This window comes from Chrysochloris asiatica, unplaced genomic scaffold (genome assembly GCF_000296735.1).
Source record: "Chrysochloris asiatica unplaced genomic scaffold, ChrAsi1.0 scaffold00412, whole genome shotgun sequence".
Classification (NCBI taxonomy): domain Eukaryota; kingdom Metazoa; phylum Chordata; class Mammalia; order Afrosoricida; family Chrysochloridae; genus Chrysochloris; species Chrysochloris asiatica.
Genome location: NW_006408930.1, coordinates 913477 through 936028, shown reverse-complemented (window position 1 = coordinate 936028; position 22552 = coordinate 913477). Strand labels below are relative to the sequence as shown.

Below are 22552 nucleotides of genomic sequence, written 5' to 3'. Positions count from 1 at the left end.
AAGCAAAAAGACACAAAACTCAGTGCTTATAATCAATTTGTTGTTGTTGTTAGATGCCTTAGAGTTGCATCCAGTTTTTGAATATTCATTTTAGTGGTTTTTATACTTTTATGGTTGCTGGGTTTTAAAAAATATACTATATGTGGAATTTTATATTTGCAATTTTCACTCCATTAAAAATATTTCATAATTTTAAACATCTTTGCAAACATTTTGTGGGTTTAAAAATATTTTGCCAAATAAATACACCCCATTTGTTTTGCTATTTCCTACCCCGCTTTTGTTGGAAGGTGATAATATATTTTTTTAAAAAGATTTTCTTAACCAGTTAACTATTCCATTCACATTAAAGCAGACATAATTGAAATTTAAAATGTTATGTATAAAGAGTTGGCATTTTTTGTTGTTGTTGGTTAGCTGTCTTGGATAATCCATTGACAGGTCACTTAGTCCAACCTGACAAAGCCTCTGCCTTTTGTGTACTGTTGGAATGACTGGCAGCACATATTGAGGCCTTATTTCTGGATCAGACCCTGAAGGTCTGAGCACACAGGCAAGAGAGGGAACCTTGGCAGAATTTTCCTAGGTGGTCCAGTACAACTGCTGATGATCCATCTTGCTTTGAGGAATACAGAAAGGCAAAAGGGTTTACAATTCCCTTTTAACCATTTGAAATTATGAAAACAATTAACCATTAGAATTGTCTTCAATTGCTTTTATTGTAAATATTTCTTTGGTGAACATCTGTTTGCACATAATAATTATTCCTTAGATTAGATTCCTAAAAGTAGAATCACTGGGTGAGACGTAAGAATATTTTTGAACTCCCAATATATATTGCTGGATGACTTTCAAAAAGTTTTTAAAATTTACTCTCATACTAGCAATGGAAAAAATGCCACCTCATTGTACTCTTGCCAGTTCTGAGTAATATATAGTTGCAGGAATTACATTTGTTTGAACTTTACCTTACTATTTAATGTCTATTTAATCCTAGATTGGTCCTCTACTTGAAGGTAACATGAAGGAATATGTGTTCCTACTGTTCTTGGCTTTGTGCTCTGCCAAACCCTTCTTTAGCCCTTCGCATATGGCATTAAAGAACATGATGCTGAAGGATATGGAAGATTTAGATTCAGATGATGATGACGACGACAATGATAATTCTCTTTTTCCAACAAGAACTCCAACTTATCCCTTTTTTCCATTTGATATGTTTCCCACATGTCCCTTCGGATGTCAGTGCTACTCAAGAGTTGTTCACTGTTCTGATCTAGGTAAGAACACACATCAACCTTGCTTGAAAAAGTGAAAAGATAGAAAAGGTCTTCATGAGGATCGCTATGAGTCGGAACCAACCCGACGGCACTTAACAACAACAACAGTCTAGAAATACTAAAGGCAATGTTCTGTTTCAAATAGTTTAGGGTTTAGAACAGCCAAGAAGAGAAGTTGCTAAACTAAATCACTTCTCTTTATAATTTAATGTTGTTGTTAAATGCTGACTCATAGGGACTCTGTATAGGGCTTCTGAGGAGCAGCTGGTATGTTTGAAGCACCAAGCTTGTAGTAGCAGTTCAGTGCTTATCCTATAGAGCCACCTAATTGTTTTGGAAATGGAGTATTTATATTTTTAATATTTTCAATGAAGAAACATGCATGCAAAGCAAAGGTCTCCTTTCTTGAAGAGTGTGTATGAACATAAGAGGAACAAATGAGGAAGGGCTGAGGCATATTTACAGTGGGCAGGCAATGTCTGGTAAATACAATTCCCATTATGGGCTGATGACCTATCAAAGGTGCTTTATATATGAACATGTGCAAAAGATGTCACTGAAAGCTTTAAGGCTAGTTTTTTGTTGTTGCTGTTTTTATCTCACAAGTATTTGTGGCGAGTCAGAAGCTTGCGAAACTTAAGAGAACTTTACAAAGTGTGCAATTATATGACAAAATAAGTGATGTGAACAAATTGCACATGTTGTTATTAAGTGCTGTTGAGTCGATTCTGACCCATAGGAACCCTGTACAGGGTTTCCGAGGAGCAGCTTGTGAGCTTGAACCACTGACCTTACAGTTCAAACGGGTTTACAATCTGGTGCATAAACCCACAGTGCCACACCAGGACTCCAAAATGCCTATAGAAAATATTATTATAAGCTAGACTCACTGGGAAAGTTTTAATGGAATTGTTGCTGTTAAATGTGGTACAGTCAATTCCAACTCACAGCAACTCTATACAGGATTTGAACTGTAGACCTTGTTGTTCACAGTTCAGTGCTAATCTTACAGCACCTCACCAGGAGTCCCTAGACAGAATAAAATATATACGCAGCTATTTTTACACAGTTAGATATAATCAGGGATGGTTCTGGGTAAGACTCTAAGAAGGAGCTTTTTATCTTTAGTATAAACCATTCCCATGTGTGGGCAGCCTTCAAAATTTGTTACTCATAGCAAAGGCATCTGCTTTCCACTTAAAGCCACTGGAGGGAGGACACATTGCACAGAACTGCTCCAGTACACAACTGTCATCCAAAACTTTAGAAAAACAAAACTGCCTCATGACAGCTTGTAGAAAGTGTTTTGGTTACACGGACTTCTAAATACTAAATCAAATTCACCTAAGAATATCTGTGATAGTATGATGCATACATTTAAAGCAACACATCATCATCACTGGCAATGACAAATGATGATAAAAACAAAATGTTTTACAAGGATCTGGACAGCTCTTACACATTCTCCTTTAGGAAATAAGGTTCTTTCCAGAGCTTTAATTTTCAACGAGGTGGGGGTAAATACTGCTGTAAGATTTCCCAGCTTTCTACTAGATCCTCTACTTCATTTTCCATAGCTAAAATAATCTTGTAGGCTCATGTTGTTAAGTGATGGCAAAATTAATCTATTCTGAAAACAAAACTCTTTTTCTACCTTTCCAAATGTTCCCTCCTTTTCCTTTTTCTATATATGATCCAGTTTTTTTAGCGTCAATTTTAAAGCACATAGAGTTGTAGTGTTGTTGTTGTTGTTAAGTGCCACTGAGTCAGTTCTAACTCACTGCAACCCTGTATAGGGTTTCCAAGGATGGGTTTGAACCACCAATCTTGTATTCAAAATATTCATATTAAAAATATTTACTGAATTCATCAATGTCGGACAATTAAATATAGTTGTTGTTAGGCGCTGTTGAGACATACTATTTAAGGAGTAAGAATTGTCCCACCTAAAGTGTGTTAAAGAGTCCTAGCTTGGTGCTGTGGGTTAATGCACTGGACTGCCAAGTTGGTTTGAATCACAAGGTTAGTGGTTCCAACTCACCAGCTGCTCCTCAGAAACCCTACAGATGATCACTATGGGCTGAAACTGATTCAATGGCACTTGGCAACAATAACAACAAAGTGTATTAATATTTGCAACTCACTTTAGATGAAAAAAAAAACAAACAAAAAAACCCAAGATAAATTAATGTGTGGACAGTAATTGTTAGTATATAAAATGTTGACGATAGACAATAGGTAGTAGAAATATGGGTTTCAATGTGAAATTCTTTAGACTTTCTGTATGTTTGAATATTTTCAAAATAAAATGGTGGGGGAAGAAAAGAAGGCCAGATGCTTACCAAGCCTAATTTTGTATAGCAGGGCTGACAATAATACAGGCCCAAAGACGGGTCAAGCAAGAAAAGCAAGGAATGAATACTTTTTTTGGTTAAGTGCTGTTAAGTCAGTTCCGACTCATAGTGACCCTTTCTGTATAGGGTCTCTGAGAAGCAGCTGGCGAGTTTCAACCACCAACCTTGTGGCCACACATAGCTCCTGATAATTTTATGTTCATTCGATTTAATTCAAGAAGAGGGAAAACAGCACATTTAAATCTTTTAATTAATTAATATTTATTGAGTAACTACACAAGGAAGAAATATGCAACTAAACCTCATTAGAGATGTCAGAAAAAAAACAAAACTCTTGACCCAATTCCAACTTATAGGAACCCTACAGAGCAGACTAGAACTGTTCTATAGGATTTCCATGGCAGTAAAACTTTCAAGGAAGCACACTGGAACATCTTTTTCTCCTGGAGTGGTTGGTAGGTTCTAACCATGGATCTTTCCGTTAGCAACCAAGAGCTTTTACTCACTGCACCACTAAAGCTCTTTGATGATAGAATATTATTCTTGCACACGCAAAGAGAGGTGCTGATTAAAAAGCAGGCCCGTGCTTTTAATTTAAGATTAAAAACCTTAAATTAGGGTTCCTGACTAGATAATGGTTGTGAACTATATCACTTTACCTTTACATAGATGATGTGGATGATGAGAAATAGATATTAATGAAGAGCTACTATGAATAGCAGCTGGTGAGCTTGAACTGCAAGGTTGGTGGTTCAAGCTCATCAGATGCTACTCAGAAATCCTATACTGGGTAGCTGTGGGTTGGAGTTGACTCGACCCTAGTAATTGGCACTTAACAACAACAACAACTACGAATAAGTTTTATAAATAAAATAATTTATAATTAGAGGCACTCACTACTGAAAGTAAGTAATAAAATTTTTTATGATGTTAATGAAAATGATCTATTTTCTACCCATAACTTTTTACATGTTGAGGCTTCTTGAAATGATCAAGACTCACTTTCTCCAACTTGGCAATACAACAGCCTAAAGATTTGAAAAGAATATTATTATTTCTCAGACTAAAATGAATCACCAGAAGCCATGTCTCAGCGGTTGGTAACATGCTCACAGTGGCAGCAGCAGTCCCAGTTTACCCCTGTTTAATTTCATCTCAGGAGTACTGGATGGCTGCTAACCTAGAGTTGGCAATTCAAAACCACCCAGCAAGACCATGGAAGAAAAGCCTGGTCATCTGTTCCAGTAAAGTTACAGTCTAGAAAATTTTACTCTGACACATGTGATGTCTATCTTAGTTATCTAATACTGCTAACAACACATATGCTACAAGTAGGTGGCTTCAACAAATTTATTTTCTTACAGTGTACAAGTCTGAAATCAGAGTGCTGGTTCTCTGGAAAGGCTTTTTCTCTCTGCTAGCTCTGGAAGAAGGTCTTTTTCTCTTTGGAGCTTTTAATCCTGGTGTGATCTTCATATGGGTTTTCATCTCTCTCCCCCTTCCTCCCCTATCCCCAAAGCTTGCTAGCTTGCTTTTAAACACTAGACTGCAAGGTCAATGGTTCAAATCCACCAGATGCTTCTCTAAAACCCTATACATGAAACCCTAAACATGAGTCAGAGTTGACTTGATGGTACTTAACAGCAATGTATCTCAAAACAGATTGACTCATGATACACCCTACAATAACGTTTCCCATTAATATAGCAAAGACAACCCATTCCCAAATGGGATTATAACCAAAGGCATAGAGGTTAGGATGTACAACACTATTTTTGAGGAATACAATTCAATTCATAACAGTTGCTGCAAGTCAAAATTGAATGATAACTAACACCAACAATCATTTCAGCTCGGAATTGATGAGCAATGACCGCTAGACCCAGCTAGACAGATGAGCAGACAGATAGCTCATTGTTGTAAAAACAATCTTCTGTAGTCAAGTGCCCTCAAATGGGTTCCAATGCATAGCAACCCTGTATAGGGTTCTCAAGGAGCAGCTGGTAAACCATAAAAATAATTGGGTTACTTGAAAAGGTCTTTAGGCCTTTCCCGAGAGTATTTTGTCATTGATAAGAATAGTAAGACTTTTGTTGTTTATTGACAACCATGTATTCTCTAAGAAAGTATATTTTAATCATATTAGTAATCTTATGTTTAGCCTAGTTTTCTTGTATATGATATGTTTGTTTGTTTTTCAGGTTTGACCTCAGTCCCAAGTAATATTCCATTTGACACTCGAATGATAGACCTTCAAAACAATAAAATCAAGGAAATAAAAGAAAATGATTTTAAAGGACTCACTTCACTTTATGTAAGATTATGTCCTCTTTTCAAATATTTAAGTGAATAATCCATATCATTGCTGAAATGATTAATTATATTTGTGTAAACAAGTCCTACTTTTCTGTATGAATGAGAAGAATGAGAAAATTCCTATTATTCAACAGTTTTCTAATTAATAAAATTTACAGATTTAATTATAGATTATAGATTTAATTTAACTGATGTTTGTCAAATAACAGTTCAGTGACAGGCTAAGAGTTTAAGTAAATGGTCTTTAAAAGAGCTTAAAATCTATTTAAGTAATAACGTTGTTGTTGTTAAGTGCCATCGAGTTGGTTCCGACCCATAGCGACCCTGGATAGGGTTTCTGAGGAGCAGTTGGTGAGCTTGAACTGCCAACCTTGCAATTCAAATGGCTTTGCAGTCTGGCACATTAACCCACAGTGCCACACCAGGACTCCTAAGTAATAATGGTATACATTAAAATGACTAAATAAAATTATTTACAGGAACTCATTAGTATCAAAAGAATCCTGGTGTAATAATAGTTAAGTGCTTGATTGGTAACTTAAAGGTTGGTTACTGGAACCCACCCAGAGCTCTGTGGACAACAGACTTGGAGGTCTGAGCCCATAAAGATGGCAGCCTAGAAAACTCTGTGGGGCACTTTCATTCCGTCACATTGGATTGTTATGAGTATTACACATTAATGTAGAATGCAAGAAAATATTACCTGAACCCACTGCTTTATCTTGTTGCTGTTATTAAGTGTCCTGATGTGGACCCACAGAATAAGAATCTGACTGCTAACTGCAAGGTCAGTGGTTCAAACCCATCAGCTGCTCCTCAGAAACCCTATACAAGCTCTCAATGAGTTGTAACCAATTGGATGGCACTTAACAACAACAAACTTTGCATCTGCAGCTGTAAAAGAAGTATACTTATTTTTGTTAAATACCATTGAGTTGGTTCTGTCTCATTGGTTCCTATATTGGGTTTCCAAGGAGCAGCTGGTGAGTTTGAACTGCCAACCTTGCGGTCCAATGCTTTATCATACATGCCACAACAGGGATCCTTAAAGGAGTATAATACTAGTATCTGATCCTATTGACATTAAATGAGAGAAGACACAAGGTTCTTACCTCTCTCAATACATAAAAAGCAAGTATTAAATCATTAACTATTGTTCTACCACCTTAGTGTTAACCAACTGAATAACAACATACTAATTTAAAGCACTTTTTAAAACATACACTTCACACTTGAATTTTGTTATATTGTGTCATTTTCAAAACACTTGTTTAGTTATAATACCACCATATAAGGTACCTGTCTTTAAAGAGTATAAAATCCTTCTTAGATGTTCTGTAAATTCTCTATATTGTTTTAGTTGCCTGTATGAATTCTGACTCTTACAAAATGGACAATATTATTATAGTATGAGTATTATAGAATGAGTATAATATCAGTATTATAGAATGAGTCAAATCACTCAAAACACACACACATACATACCAACATTCTGTTTACTTCCAACATATTCTTATGGTCACATTTATTATGGAAAATTGTTCCACTTTTTTTGTTTGTTTGTTCCACTTGTAAAAGGTTATACTTATCTTCTGTCTTTATGCATGTAACAACCACAGTTTGCTAACAAGCAATGTGATTATATGTAATATTACTCCCATTTTTGTAATTTTCATGTAAAGCCAACACTTAAAGTATTTAGCTAGAGATATTCTGCCAACCCAACATGCTAGGATAGCATTTTACAGTGTTAAGTAAAAACCCTCCCTCTACTTTGTATTACTTATCCTTCGTTTTACATAGTTCCAATAACTTCATGCCTAAGCCAGAGGAAAAAGTATACACAAAAAACAATAGTCAAAATAGTGGATCTTTACTAAGGTATACATTTACTTTGGGACTCACAACAGAAAAGCCTGATACACAGAAAGTAAAAAGGATTTACGGGCAGATTTGATACTAATAGGGGACCAAACGCAAGTCCATTTTTTTTTTTTATTGTGCTTGATTCCTCATAACTAAAATAATATTAATAATTTTGCAGTTCACAACTGCAAAAAAGAATGACACCATCCATTCCTTCCACTGTACTGCTTACTCAGCTGGGTTGGATGATTCATTGCAATGCCTATGCAGAACCCAGACACCATATTAACAGTTATGGGATTTATTAGGAAGTTAACAGGTTACAATACAGGATCAGAAAATGCTCAGGGACCCTCCAGTCAGCTGCTGAGAAATGCCCATAGGACACTCCACAACACCATAAACCTAAGACTGAAGGCATTCGGCTCTAGCTCTGTGAGTCAACAAACCTAATTCCCACTCTTAAGTACCTAACTGGACTCCACTCTACAAGCAAGCTTCCTGCCCAAAGCCATTCAGCTTTACTTGCTCAATGAGATGGGAAGCCCACTGCTCTGCCACTCCTCCAATGTCATAGCTTTCTGTCCCAGAGTGGAGGAGGCTCAATGTGCAAGGGTCTCCGGGGTCCAAAAGATGTGCTGCCATCCTGGCTCTTTCGTCTTGAGAGTAGTAAGAAACTCTACTCCTGACATGGCTCATTGTATACCAATATTTGAGTTTCAAAGGTGCTCTAGTAGCACTGTGGTTACAAGTCAGCCTGCTAACCTCAAGGTCAGCAGTTTGAAACTACCAGCTGTTCTGTAGGAGAACGTTGAGGCTTTCTACTCACGTAAAGATTTACAGTCTCAGAAATCTTATACAGCGTCGGTATGAGTCGGCACTGACTCTACAGCATACCACCACCATCACCATTGAATTTCAAGTTTTTACAATTACAATAAACTCTGTTAACATCCACAGCTGAAATCATGTCAACCTATCAGTATCTTCTCCCACCTTCTCTTACTCAAACCCATCAGGCAAAAAGTTATTTGATGGGACTAAGGCTAGAAGGGACATATTAAACAATTCATTACACCACAACAACCATCTTTGTGATCCACTAAGTTGTTAAATTACCTCCTTCACCTTATTTTTCAGTATAAACAAAGGAAACTAGAATGAGCTTTTAATTGATATTCTGTTATGAAAGAATTATATTTTATCAGGTTTGGTAACAAAATATAGTTTTAACTCTTTTCTTAGGTGTAACCTTTCTCATTAGAGTCCTGGTGTTTGGTGCTGTGGGTTAATACGCCAGACTGCAAAGCCATTTGAATTGCAAGGTCAGCAGTTCAAGCTCACCAGCTATTCCTCTGAAACCCTATATAGTATCGCTATGGGTTAGAACTGACTCAACAGCACTTAACAACAACAACCTTTTTCATATACAATCATAAAATAAAAACGAAGCTTATTTTAACTGCCAAGGTGTTTCTTCATAGCGACAACAACTTGAGTAATACTAGTTATTGTTATTGTTAAGTGCCGTAGAGTTGGTTCCGACCCATAGCGACCCCGAACAGGGTTTCCAAGGCTGTAAATCTTTACGGGAGCAGAAAGCCTCATCTTTCTCCCGCGGAACCATTGGTAGTTTCGAACTGCTGACCTTGAGGCTCGCAGCCCGATTCATAACCATTATGCTACCAGAGCTCCTTGAGTAATACCAGTAAGGCATATTAAACCTGTCTGCAAACAATGGGAAGACTGTTGCAGAATAGGATTAGGGGCAAAATTCATTAAAGGAATGATTCTAGAGCTGTTCTCGCAAAAAATTTATCTGACTTGGATTAGTACAGAGGGACAAAAAGGTCCTAAAGAATACTTAGCAATTTACCATCCTCCTTGGCATACATGGAAAATTCTTTCTACAAAATCTGACAATAAGAAAAGGGCTGAACTATGCCTATTTAAACAAACCCTGGCGGAGAAGAAACATTAGCACTGGACTGCTAACCACAAGGTTGGCAGTTCAAACCAGCGATCTGTGAGAATAAGATGAGATTGTCGGCTCCCATAAAGATTTATAGTCTTGGAATCCCTATATAGGTTCACTATGAGTTGGAAGTGACTCAATGGCAGTGGATTTGGTTTGGGGTTACACCCATTTGGAAATGAAAATAGTTATTAGAGTGACTAACTTGTTCCAGTTTTAGTACTTTAATTTCCATATCCCCCAAATCTCTTAGTTACAGAACACTTGAGATATGAGACAATTAGTAACCCAAATAGTTATGCACCCTTGAAAATGCTGTAGAGAAAGCAGAGTTCCTAGGATAGCAAGCTATTCTACTTTCTGAGGTTACATTGTCTCTAAAGGTTATATTGTCTTACACTGAGAAATAGTGATATAACTGAGGAGGAGCTGAGTTATTCTTCAGGATCCATTATTAACTTCCAAAACTCACTGCCATCAAGTTGATTCCAACTCATAGCAAGTTTGTAAGGGTTTCTGAGACTCTAAATGTTTACCAGAATAGACGGTCACATCTTTCTTCTGCTATATTACATCCTAAGCTACACACTGCCATTGAGTTGATTCCAACTCATAGCAACTCTATGTAGGGTTTCTGAGGCTGTAAATCTTTACAGAACCAGAAAGCCTCTTCTTTCTCCCATGGAGTGAGTGGTGGACTGGAATTGCTAACCCTGTGGTTAGCAGCCCAATGCGTAAACCACCATGCCACTCTTGTTGTTAAGTGCCACTGAGTTGGTTTTGACTCTAGATAGGGTTTCCAAGGAGCAGTTGATGGGTTTGAACTGCCGACCCTGTGGTTAGCACTCCAGTGCTGATTCTCACTGCATCACACTAGGACTCCTTACAGTACCTCCCAGTAGTCTGAAAATATGCCAGAACACTGAGGGAATTTTGTAAGGTGGGGGAAAAGGTAAATAAACATTAATAGACATCCAAGATAAAGTTATGCAAAAACAAAAAACTGGACTTAGTGCTAACCTCAAGGTTGGTAGCTCAAACCCACTAGCCATTTCTTGGAAACCCTATATAGGGTGGCAATGAGTCAGAACCAACTGAATGGCACTTAACAACAACAACAAAATACTAAATTTTGGCTCTGTAGAATAAATACTAGACTGTGAACCACAAGGTCAGTTGTCCAAGTACACCAGCTGCTTCAAATTACCAAAATGCAACTTTGTACTCCCAAAAAGATTTGCAGCCTCAGAAACCCTATGCAGGGTGGCTATGAGTCGGAACCAACGCCATAGCACTTAACAAAAACAGCAAACCCTCAGTGAATTTGTTGAATTAGTCCCAGTAAATTACTAAAGAATATTTCTTTTAGCCTGAAAACATTTTCTTATCTTTTACAACAGTAATCTAATTCTGTTGTTGCTGTTAAGTACCGTGGAGTCGGTTCCGACTCGTAGCAACCCTGCACAGGGTTCCGAGGCTGTAAATCGTTTCGGAAGCAGGATGCCTCATTTTTCTCCTGTGGAACCGCTAGTAGTTTCGAACTGCCGACCTGAGGTTTGCAGCCCTATTTGTAACCACTACGCTACCAGCACTCCTTCTACTACATTACAGATACTATAAACACTTAAATTGGAATTGACTCCACAGCAGTGGGGTTGGTTTTGGTTTAAACTTTATAATCTACAAATAAGACTGTGAGATAGGATAGTAACTATGGTCATTATCCTAATGGGAAAGGTGAGATTAGAAATGATATGTAAGATCTAGTCACTTATTACCTATTTAAGCTAAATTGAAAATGTTGTTATTGTTGTGGTTGTTAAGAAACATCCATAGTGACCCTATACAGGGATCCGAAAGAGCCATTTGTGAGCTTTAATGTAAAACCAAAGGTGCAAAATAAGTCACTAAACCTTTGACCACAGTTCCAACTCAATGATAGATCTTGGTTTAGCTTGTATTAGATTGGAAAATTATTTATATGGTTGACCAAGTACATGAATGCCACAAATCGCATTGATTTTCATGACTGACTCATCATTACATAATATAGATAAATGGAATACACTTTCTGATACTGTCTAACTTTCTATATCTTAGGGTCTGATTCTAAACAACAACAAGCTAATTAAGATTCATCCGAAAGCCTTTCTAACCACAAAGAAGCTCCGAAGGCTATATTTGTCTCATAATCAGCTAACTGAAATACCACTTAATCTTCCCAAGTCCTTAGCAGAACTCAGAATTCATGATAATAAAGTTAAGAAAATACAAAAGGACACATTCAAAGGAATGAATGCATTACATGTACTGGGTAAGTTTGGGAAAGTTTTTCAAATGAATGGGACATCTTGAAATTATAAGCAATATACAAATGTAAAGAAATTTATCATTATCAACTAATCTTAAGACTGATTATTTCTAAAATTGAATTTTGAATCTAATATCCTTACCTTGCACAGTCACTTTAAAATCGATCGTAATATCAAACAAAATTAGGTACTGGACTGAAAGGTCGGTTTGAACCGCAAGGTCAACAGTTCAATCTCACCAGTCGCTTGTTGATGCTCAAGATTGCTATGAGTCGGAACCGACTTGACAGCACTTATCAACAATTTTGTGACCCATACAAACATCTCTGTTGATACACGTTGTGTGTCTGTTTTCTAACTGGACCCTCCATTAGTATTTTTAATGAAGTCTTGGTGTGACGCTGTAGCATAAGCACTGGACTGCTAACCACAAGGTCAGTACTTCAAATCCACCTGTTGTTATGAGTCAGAACAAACTTCAATAGCATACAACAATTACTCCATTATAATATACAAATTTAATCAAGATATTATTTAAATATAAAATTAACTTTTGGCTCGAGTTAAGATTATATTTTCAATTTTAGATTATTGATAAAAAAAAATTTAATAGTATACCTTAAATCCCATTCTGTTTTACTTTTACCACCCATCATATAACTATAGCATTTTTCTCATGTTATTCTCAAAATTCCCAAGTAATATTCTCATTCATTTATTCATTTGTTTCATTCAAAAAAGAGTTTGGCATATACCAAATAGCCTGATTTACTGAAATTTCCTCAGTTATATTTCTATTAATCAAATCACAATTTCAAATTGACTTATAATTTCTTTGTTTTTAAGTTTGTTGTTGTGGCTGTTGAGTCAATTCCTATTCATAGTGACTATATGACAGACACTCTGTCACAGAGGCTTCTTTTAGGTAACAAATAAACAGGATATATACTGGGAAACACAAACATTTTGAATTACATAAAGGTAAATCTTTTATTTTTTCGGGTGTAATATGACTATAATGAAACCTAGAAAGTTATTGATTTATTAATTGAAAGCAAAATAATGAGCTTGTTCTGTAATCCAGCTTATGCAATAATAAACTGTCTTTTTCTGAGGCTCGCAGTAAGGGAAGAAGAGAAACATAGAAAGAAGAAATACTAAATGAAAATGAGCCTGAACAATGAAGTGTATACATCAAAATTTTCTTGGGATGTGTATCTCTGCATTGTAACGTTCCTTCTTACATAATATATGCAAGTAAAATTATATAATTTCTCCCACAGAAATGAGTGCAAATCCTCTTGATAATAACGGTATAGAACCAGGAGCATTTGAAGGAGTAACAGTATTCCATATCAGAATTGCAGAAGCAAAACTAACATCAGTTCCTAAAGGTTTGCATTTACCTTTCTAACATAGAATATGGAAAAATATTGTTATCTTTATAAATGAAGATTAAATGTAATGTTGTAAACTTTGCATTATATACATTGTCAAAAGCAAACTGTAATTAGAAATATTTTTTACTAGTGTATCTGGCCAGTGTAGTATGAAATCTAGGAATTTTCTTATGGTTACATATAGTGTTTTATTTTTGAAAGTATTAAACCAGAATTTTTTTCCCTCTAGTACGAACACATCTTAGGAAGAAATGAACTTTTTCTTTCTCTTTCTTGACATTTATTTGCCTATATTTGGATTCCTGGTTATGGCACTGTAGACTGCGAACCACAGTATCACCAGTTTGCTCCTCGGAAACCCAATACAGGGTTACTATGAGTTGGAACCAACTGGACAGCACTTAACAACAACAATCATTCTGTGAACTACTTGTTGCTATTGCTATGCACCAGCCATTCGGTTTCGACTCATAGTGACCTTTTTAAAGGGTTTCTGAGGCTGTAAATCTTTGTGGGAACAAAAAGTCCCATCTTTCTCGCCAAAAGTACCTGTTGTTTTGTTGTTGTTAAGTGCTGACAAGTTGGTCTTAATTTACAGCAACACTAGACAGGGTTGTCGAGGCTGTCAATAACTTAAAAACCATAGCAAAGATGAAATTATTAATCAAGTAGTGACCTTTCAATTAGGAGAAAAATCACATAAAGAGTGAGGAAATAGTTTTTCTATCTAGGATAAAACATCTTAATTTAGAACCACACAAATTTTAAAAAACTGTCTTAATTTAGCTTTGAAGGAGATGGTTGCTTTCCTGCAAGAAACCTAAAACGTTTTATTCATCTTTGCACATTTAGAATAAAAAAGAAATTTAAAAAAACCTATCCAGTAAGTTAAATAAATAAAATTCCTTTCAAATGGAAGAAGCAGACACAGAAACAAAGAGTGAAGACAGACATAGCAGGGAAGAGAAAGTGATAGAACGAACGCAGATGCAGATCAGCAGTCATGGAGAGGAACCCTGGCAGAGGAAAGCCTGGAGGACTAGCAGGGGCTAACACGGCTCCACATGCCATCACTGTTCTTTCAGGTTCACTTTTCTATAATGCAAAATGGCCTGATTGCGGTTTACTTCAAATGTCAAAGTGTATTTAAAAATGAGTTAACTTCTCACGAAATTCTTGAGATTTTCCTAAGTCTAAAAAAACATTTTATATCTTAACAAATTGACATTGTAATGAAATCTCTGAGTTTACACTATCACTTCTATAAGATCTCTTTGACATTCAGAAGCTAGTGAAATTTTTTTGTTTCTTGTCATTTTTTCATGAAAATATGTACACTAACTGCCTACATGCTATAATCCAATCAATAATGACTTATAATGACTGAATGAAATTATGTACACATCCAAAAGTCCTTACCAGATATAACTTAACATAAGGATAATGGAAAAACTGTTTCTTGGCCATTTAGAAAATTCAACTACACAATGGCTCAGGGAAAATTAAAAATTTTTTTTTTAAAAGATAGGGTAAGAAAGTACAATACTTGTACAAAACATGCTATGTTTGTCATGATTACTGACCTTTTCAGTATAGTAAATTACTTAATATGGTCCTTCTAGTCATAGCTCTCCATTTTGTGATATATTCTCTTTGCCTGTCTATGGTTATAGTCCCATTTTAAAGTCCATTATGGTAATGATGTAGGATTAGGATGGAATGTATCTTGAGTCTCCACCTTACTAGAAGGTATGATTCAAATCACCGCCTTTAGTTTCTTTAGTGTTCTGGTCTGCATCCAATCTATAGGAAAGCTCTAGCAAAGTTCTCTCTCTTGTTCTGAAATCTGCATCTGGCTCATCTTTATCTGACCTCCAGTTCTTGGGACTTGAGCCAGTGACCTATAATCTGATTGCATATTTGGGTCCATAGCTCCTGATGATCCCCATGGATTTAGGACTTGCCAGCCTCCATAACCTCATTAATCATTTCCCTGACCATTTGAGAGTTCTGTGTAACACTACAGTAAACTGCAGACCACAAAGACAGGAGAGAGAATTATGAGGGGAGGAGTAATTGAGAGATGACAGAATAGTTGGAAAAGTTGGACATGTGGGACATCTTTAACCTTTGCCATATAGGAACCAGCTTTGTGCTGGTCCTTCTAAAAGAAAATTATTCATATAAGTTTCTACTCACATTAATACCTTTGTTCACTTATCCTATTGAGGGTATACTTTTATTTTAAATTAACTACCTTCTTGATGTCTTGTTGCCGTTGTTAAGTGCTGTTGAGTCAGTTCTAACTCATAGCGATCCTGTATAGGATTTCTGAGGAGCAGCTGGTGAGTTTGAACTGCCAACCTTATGGTTCAAACTGACCTTGTGGTCCTGTGCTTATCCTACAGTGCCAAACTATGCCTTCTTGATATCTTAGGTAGCATAAAAATTGTCCTCAAATTCTACAGTCCCTCTATTAAGTTTTCCTGACTTTTCAACATAAACAGAGATTCACTCTTTCCTGATTTTCTAAAACATTTTCCAGTATAGGTTGGTATACTGTATATTTTTCTAGTGATTTTGTATGTATGGTGGATTTGCTCAGCTTGTATATATAGTCTTTATGGACAAAGCCTTTGACTGTAACATGTAGAAGATGACATATAGTAATTTCAAAACTATAATTAAATTTAATTAATTAAAACCTGAGAAATTAGAACCCTCTCAATATAGAATAATTCTTTTTCTGCTTTCTATTTTATTAAAATGTAATGTATATTCTAGAATCAATATAAATTTAGCCAATAAAAAGCATTAATATTCTTAAGGATGTTTTATCTTCATCAATTGCCTTTATCCTTTACCATTACTATGAAAAGAAAATGTTTTAATAACAATTGGAAAAAGAAAAACTTTTTCACAGGTAACTAAAACATTTGCTTAATAAATAATACTTTGTATGTAGGACTAACTAATAAAATAAAGCTTGAATAATTTGCGTATTCTTATTTGTCTCTTTCATTACAGTTTCAACTAATCTGGGGAGGGTTAGGATCAGGATATGCAATATATAAGGAAAAAAAAGGAATAAGCATTCTTTGAGCACTGACTACATTCAGATATCACTTAATTTATATAAAAATTATAACCAGTTCAAAAAAATAAGCACTGAAATGAATTAAGACACTAGTGGTGGTGGTTATATGCTGTGGAGTCGGTTCCAACTCATAGCGACCCTGTATAAGATTTCCGAGGCTATAAATCTTTACAGAAGCAGAAAGCCTCATCTTTCTCCTGTGGAACAGCTGGTAGTTTCAAACTGCGGACCGTGAAATTAGCAGCCCGATTCATAACCACTATTCTACCAGAGCTCCTTAATTTAGACACTAAAGCTATTATAAACCCATTTGCTCATAATATTACAAAAATCTTCACAGGTTACCATTATATCCATTCTTTACTCTGCAAATTGATAAAGAGGGAAAAAAAAAATCCTATATTGCAACTATATCCATGAATGTGGCGGAGCATAAGGGGACAGAGTTATGAAAACTTTTTAGATAAAAAGTGGTTAGGCTAGCTGTTAAGAGAAATTCAATTCACTTTGTTTCTGATGCAAACCATCAACATTATAGTTTACTCATCTGGAAATGTAACCAAATATGTGTGCAAATTATAGCAAAAAACAAACAAACAAACAATGGGACTTGTTCTAACTCATCTAATACCAGTCATTTTTTCCTTATCACTAGGACTACCATCAACTTTACTGGAGCTTCATTTAGATGATAATAAAATTGCAAATGTGGAACTGGAAGATTTTAAACGATATAAAGATCTGCAAAGGTAAGTGTCCCCAAAATCTTAACTTAAAAAGTAGTAGTACCTGTGATTATGATATTATGAATACCTTTTTAAGATTTCGTATTTAGGACTCTAGTCAAAATTACCATGGCTGTTACTGGAGAGTGTGAAGGAAAAATAACGAAGAACAACTACTATTGCTAGTGTGGTGCTGTGGAATAATGTGCTGGACTGCAAAGTCGGTTTGAACCACAGGGTTGGTGGTTCAAGCTCTCCAGCTGCTTCTTGGAAACCCTATACAGGGTCACTATGGGTTGGAAATGATTCGGTGGCACTTATCAACAACAGCAACATACTAACAGGAAAGGAAAAGTACAGAGAAGAAAAATACACTTTTCAAAATTCCTGTTTGTTTTAATTTAAAATAAAGAATTTATGACACTGAAAGTCTTAAGAGAGCTGTTACATACTGAAACAAATATAAATTATTAAACAAAGCCATGAAATACTGTCTTCTGAAAATGCATACAAATAGGACAAATTTGTATTTCTAACTAGGTTGCAGTGTTTTTGTTTGGGTTGCAGTATTTTACACCTGACCACCTGCATAAGAGTTAACAAATTTTATGTCATTTTTAGGTTGGGTCTAGGAAACAACAGAATCACAGATATTGAAAATGGAAGTTTTTCTAATATTCCACGCATAAGAGAAATCCATTTGGAAAAGAATAAACTTAAAAAAATTCCTTCAGGATTACATGAGTTGAAATATCTCCAGGTAAAGCATTCTATTTTTGTTTGGTAAACGTTAGCTTTTTTCTTTTTTTCTTCAGTTTTTGTAAGATATGTAAGTATTTCAATGAGTCCTGGTGTGGCACTATGGGTTACAGCACTGAACTGCAAGGTCAGTTTGAACTGCAAGGTGAAGGGTTCAAGCTCACCATCCACTCCTTGGAAACCCTATACAGGGTTGCTATGAGTCGAAACTGACAATTAACAATAACAACATTAGTATTTCAAACTAATTTTTAAATGCAAGGTGGTTCAAACAAGGTTGCAAGAGATGTTCTGAGAAGTAGAAGGGAGTTAGAATGACTCTACATAGATGTCACCTGAAAAGCTCCAGTACCCATCTTCATTTTCTGGGTCCTCCTAATGAATCTGCTATTGCCATTGTGGTAGTTCCTGATGCAGCTAATTTCACATTTCTCAGAGGAGGGGTGGTTTTATTAACGCAGACTGGTTAGGAAAAAAACAACTAGGATCATATAGCCTTTCATTCTGAAAACATTCACAAAGGCAAAACATGAAGACTAATGTCAAGTCTTTTTACTTTTAATATACTGCTATATTCTTACTGTATATGCTTTATTTTATTTAAAAATGAAGAGATAACTAATTGAATGTCAGTATTTAAATTTTATGGGTTCATATGTTTTCATTTCTTTTTATTAAAAAGACTTTCCTTCTAATCTGATAACTCTTGATTAGTTGAGAGGGGTCAAGGATTCTTTTTGAGATTCTGATGAAGCTCCAATAAAATAATGAAAACAAGATTTTACACCTGGACCTCAGGTGAAGAAACTGTATGGATTCCCACTTCACCTTAATCCATTTTTCTTATATGCTGTATGAGAGAAGGAAACTGGGCCCTAGTCCCTTAGCTTCTAATTTTATTTTTGGTCTATCTTTAAATAAGCATTGTTTGCAATAATCAAATTTCCTTTGAGACACAGTCATCAAAATGGATGTGTCTGAGCAGATGTTGATTGCCAGGTAACAACATAGGCCTTTTCAGATGCTGTCTTAAATGTCTACGTGAACAGTAAGAATCACCTGCATCCTTTGTCTGTAAGCTACCCCACGCTCTGATCTCACTTTTGCTTACTTTACTCCACAGCTATGACCCCAGCTTCTTCCCTCTCAAATCTATTTCTATGCTTGCTAGCATTTTTTTTAATGAACAAAATTATAACAAAACCAGAAAAGGATATAAATCATAAGCATACCATTCAATGAATTCTCACAGAGCATACCCAGCACTAGTTTACACACTTAGTGTGATCAGTGCTGTGAGCCAGTTACTAATATTGGAAAACTTACAAGAACCAAATAAAGCATGTATACCTAAATCTCCCAGACTAACAAGACAGGGGAAAGGGGGTGGTGGGGGATCTAACACCAAAATTAAAAGTTCTAACAATATCTAGAGTTATCATGGCCTAAGTCATGGTTCAAATCAGTCTTAGCAAGGTATAAAGGCAAATTCTAGAAGTCACAACAGCCAGAAGCTCATATCCCAGCTTTATCAGCAAAAGGCTCCTGCTTTTTTATATGCCAAAGTGCTGTCAATTAAGTAGACTGTTTTGACTTCCCAGAAACTTCACTGCTGACAAGAAAGGCTATTCATATTGCAAGACAAACTCTTGGAGCATTACATTTCATTCTGCTGCTCATTGCTAATACTCTACATGTACCACTGAAGCAATTCTAACCCTTTCTTATATATATCTTATATATATCTCCCTCGCAATATATATGGTGATAGTGGTTGTAGTGTGCTGTGGAGTCAGTTTTGACTCCTGGCGACCCTGCATAGGTTTTCTGAGGCTGTAAATCTTTACGGGAGCAGAAAACCTCATCTTTCTCCCACGGAGTCACTGGTAGTTTTGAACTGCTGACTGTAAGTTTAGCAGCCAGACTTGTAACCACTCCGCTACCAGAGCTCCTTTGCAATACATATGTGGCTTCAAAAGTTCATGGAAATATTCAGTTATCTTTCAATTCCAGTTTTCTATTAACTTTTTGAAGTCAATTTATAATACATATACACATATGAGAAAGCTTCAACAATTTCATGGAAAAATGGAATTAAAAGATAATGGAATTTTTCTATGAACTTTTAAAGCCCCTTCATCTTTCTTTATGTCTCTATCTATTGTTGTTAAATGCCTTTGAGTTGGTTCTGAGTCATAGCGACCCTGACTGAATAGGGTTTCTGAGCAGTGGCTGGTGAATTTGAATCTACAACCTTGTGGTTCACACTGACCTTGCAGTCCAGTGCATTATCCCACAGTGCCACACCAGGAACCCATATTCATCTATCTATCTATCCATCCATTCATGTTGTTTGTTGTTTTTAACTGCAATCAAGTCGGTTTCGGCTCATAGTGACCCTGTGTAGGGTTTTCCAGGAGCAGCTGGTGGATTTGAACCACTAACTTTGCAATTAGCGGTTCTTGCACACGATTCTATGCCACATCCCAAATGTGGAGCACTTTTGCTTATAACACATATGTTGAGTCATAACAGGTATTTAATATGTGTTGTTGTTGTATACACATTCTAAGTGAAAATAATTTCAAATATCAAATACAGACAAATAAACTCACAAACAGAATCTTTCCCTTTTATATGTACTAGACATTAATGATCCATTCTTTTTTCCTAATACAGATAATCTTCCTTCATTCTAATTCAATTACAAAAGTGGGAGTGAATGACTTCTGCCCAACAGTGCCAAAGATGAAGAAATCATTATACAGTGCAATAAGCTTATTCAACAACCCAATGAAGTACTGGGAAGTACAACCAGCAACATTCCGTTGTGTTTTGAACAGAATGAGTGTTCAACTTGGGAACTTCAGAAAGTAATAACTAGTAATTAGTAATGTTCATTTAACATAAAATCTAAAATTCATTACATTTGGAATAGTTGAACTCTATTCATAGTGGTGGTAATATACACACATGTAAAATTTTATTCCCAAATTTTAAAGTTATAAACTAAGTACATAATGAGGCAAATCCAGTTTTATTTTATGACAAAAAATTTCACCAGAATTTTGCAAAATTATTGATACCTCAGGATTAAGAAAAGAATTATTAAATTTTCTTTTTGAGTACAAATGACTTTGCATAAATCTCAGACTTGAACATTACTTTCTCAGTAACAAAAATGGAAGTCATTCAGTATTTAACATTTTATTATTAAGTGCATTTTAAAAAGAACTGTACTGTATATGAAATGCTTGAAATTGCAAAATTTGTGCTCCTTCATTTGCTGTCAGAAAATGAAAATCGCCAAGGACAGTCATATGACGAGCACACAGTATTATTTTTCTTATTTCTTTAGTAACTTGCATAGTATTGTATTATTTCTAAGGATGTTGAAGTATGGTTTTATATAACTATATTAAAATTCTCATATCTTAGGGCCTTACTACATTTATTTTTAAAACTAAAATCTTTTAATAAATGACCTGGCTCAAGTCAGTCTTAGCAACATGTAATGGGAGAATCTAGAAGTGACAACAGCCAGAAGCTTATAACCTAGCTTTGCCAGCAAAAGGTTCCTTCCTACTCTTTTGTATGCCAAACTGCTATCAATTAAGCAGACTGTTTTGGCTTTCCAGAAATCTCCCTATTGCCAGTAAGTTTACTACCAACTCAACAGATGCTATAAGAGCTGGTTTTCTTACTACAGTATATGCTTTTCTGTTATACTTATTGTTTTTGAATTATAAATTCTCTGAAAATATGTAGTGAGTATTTCTATAAAATCTTTAACTCACTTTTTTATTATTACAGTGATTATAAGCTTATAATGACACGTCCATTTTATAGGTTATGTAATAATGTACTTCAACACTAAAGATTAATTTTTTAAACATCCAATTTGGAAGACCTTGATCTGGAAAGTCTGGATACTATAAAATCTACACCAAATTTTCTCCTCAAAGATACACAAACTAGATAATACTTAAAAATATACCTAGTATAAATAAATAGGCAACACATTAAATAAAATGGACAAAAAATGAAAGCTCTATCAGCACTTAACATCAACAACTATATAAAAGTGAAGAGTACTTTATATATTTTATTGGCATTCAAAATAAGCTAAATAAAGTTAGAATATAAGAAAAACATCATTAAAATATTTGTTTGCAATAAAGTATTTGTACTGTAGTTTAATTATTCTTCTCCCACCTACAAACATATTATTTTTGAGAAAATTCTAATTTATATATGACATTTTTAGTGAAGCATTCATGCATATTCTTAATAACTGTACTGAAATGTGTCAGATTATTCCTTTGCTAAACTTTTATACTAACTACCTAAAGAGCAAGATTTTAAATCATTTTGGGGAGAAAAAACATTATATAGTAAGAATGGAAAGAGGGATTCCAAGTCAAGATTTCTGCTGTTAGGTGACAATGCATCTGTTTCAACTCCTAACAAT

The 22552-nt window shown here is 35.3% G+C and overlaps 2 protein-coding genes across 3 annotated transcripts in view; one reads left to right on the top strand and one right to left on the bottom strand.

The window, feature by feature from the left end:
• The window catches only part of CENPP (centromere protein P), a 422858-nt gene that overhangs the window by 226444 nt on the left and 173862 nt on the right, over window positions 1-22552 (bottom strand). The window lies entirely within an intron of this gene.
• Window positions 1012-20984, top strand: ASPN (asporin). Of its 2 annotated transcripts, XM_006876767.1 has the most exons (7): window positions 1012-1277; window positions 5833-5945; window positions 11889-12102; window positions 13384-13494; window positions 17253-17346; window positions 17944-18082; window positions 20761-20984. In XM_006876767.1, exons 1-7 carry the CDS (start codon window positions 1022-1024, stop codon window positions 20956-20958), a joined length of 1125 nt encoding a protein of 374 aa, XP_006876829.1. In that variant the 5' UTR covers window positions 1012-1021; the 3' UTR covers window positions 20959-20984. The 2 variants fall into 2 exon arrangements, with proteins under 2 accessions (XP_006876829.1, XP_006876830.1); XM_006876768.1 differs by lacking the exons at window positions 17253-17346; window positions 17944-18082 and having other exon boundaries at window positions 1022-1277; window positions 20761-20780.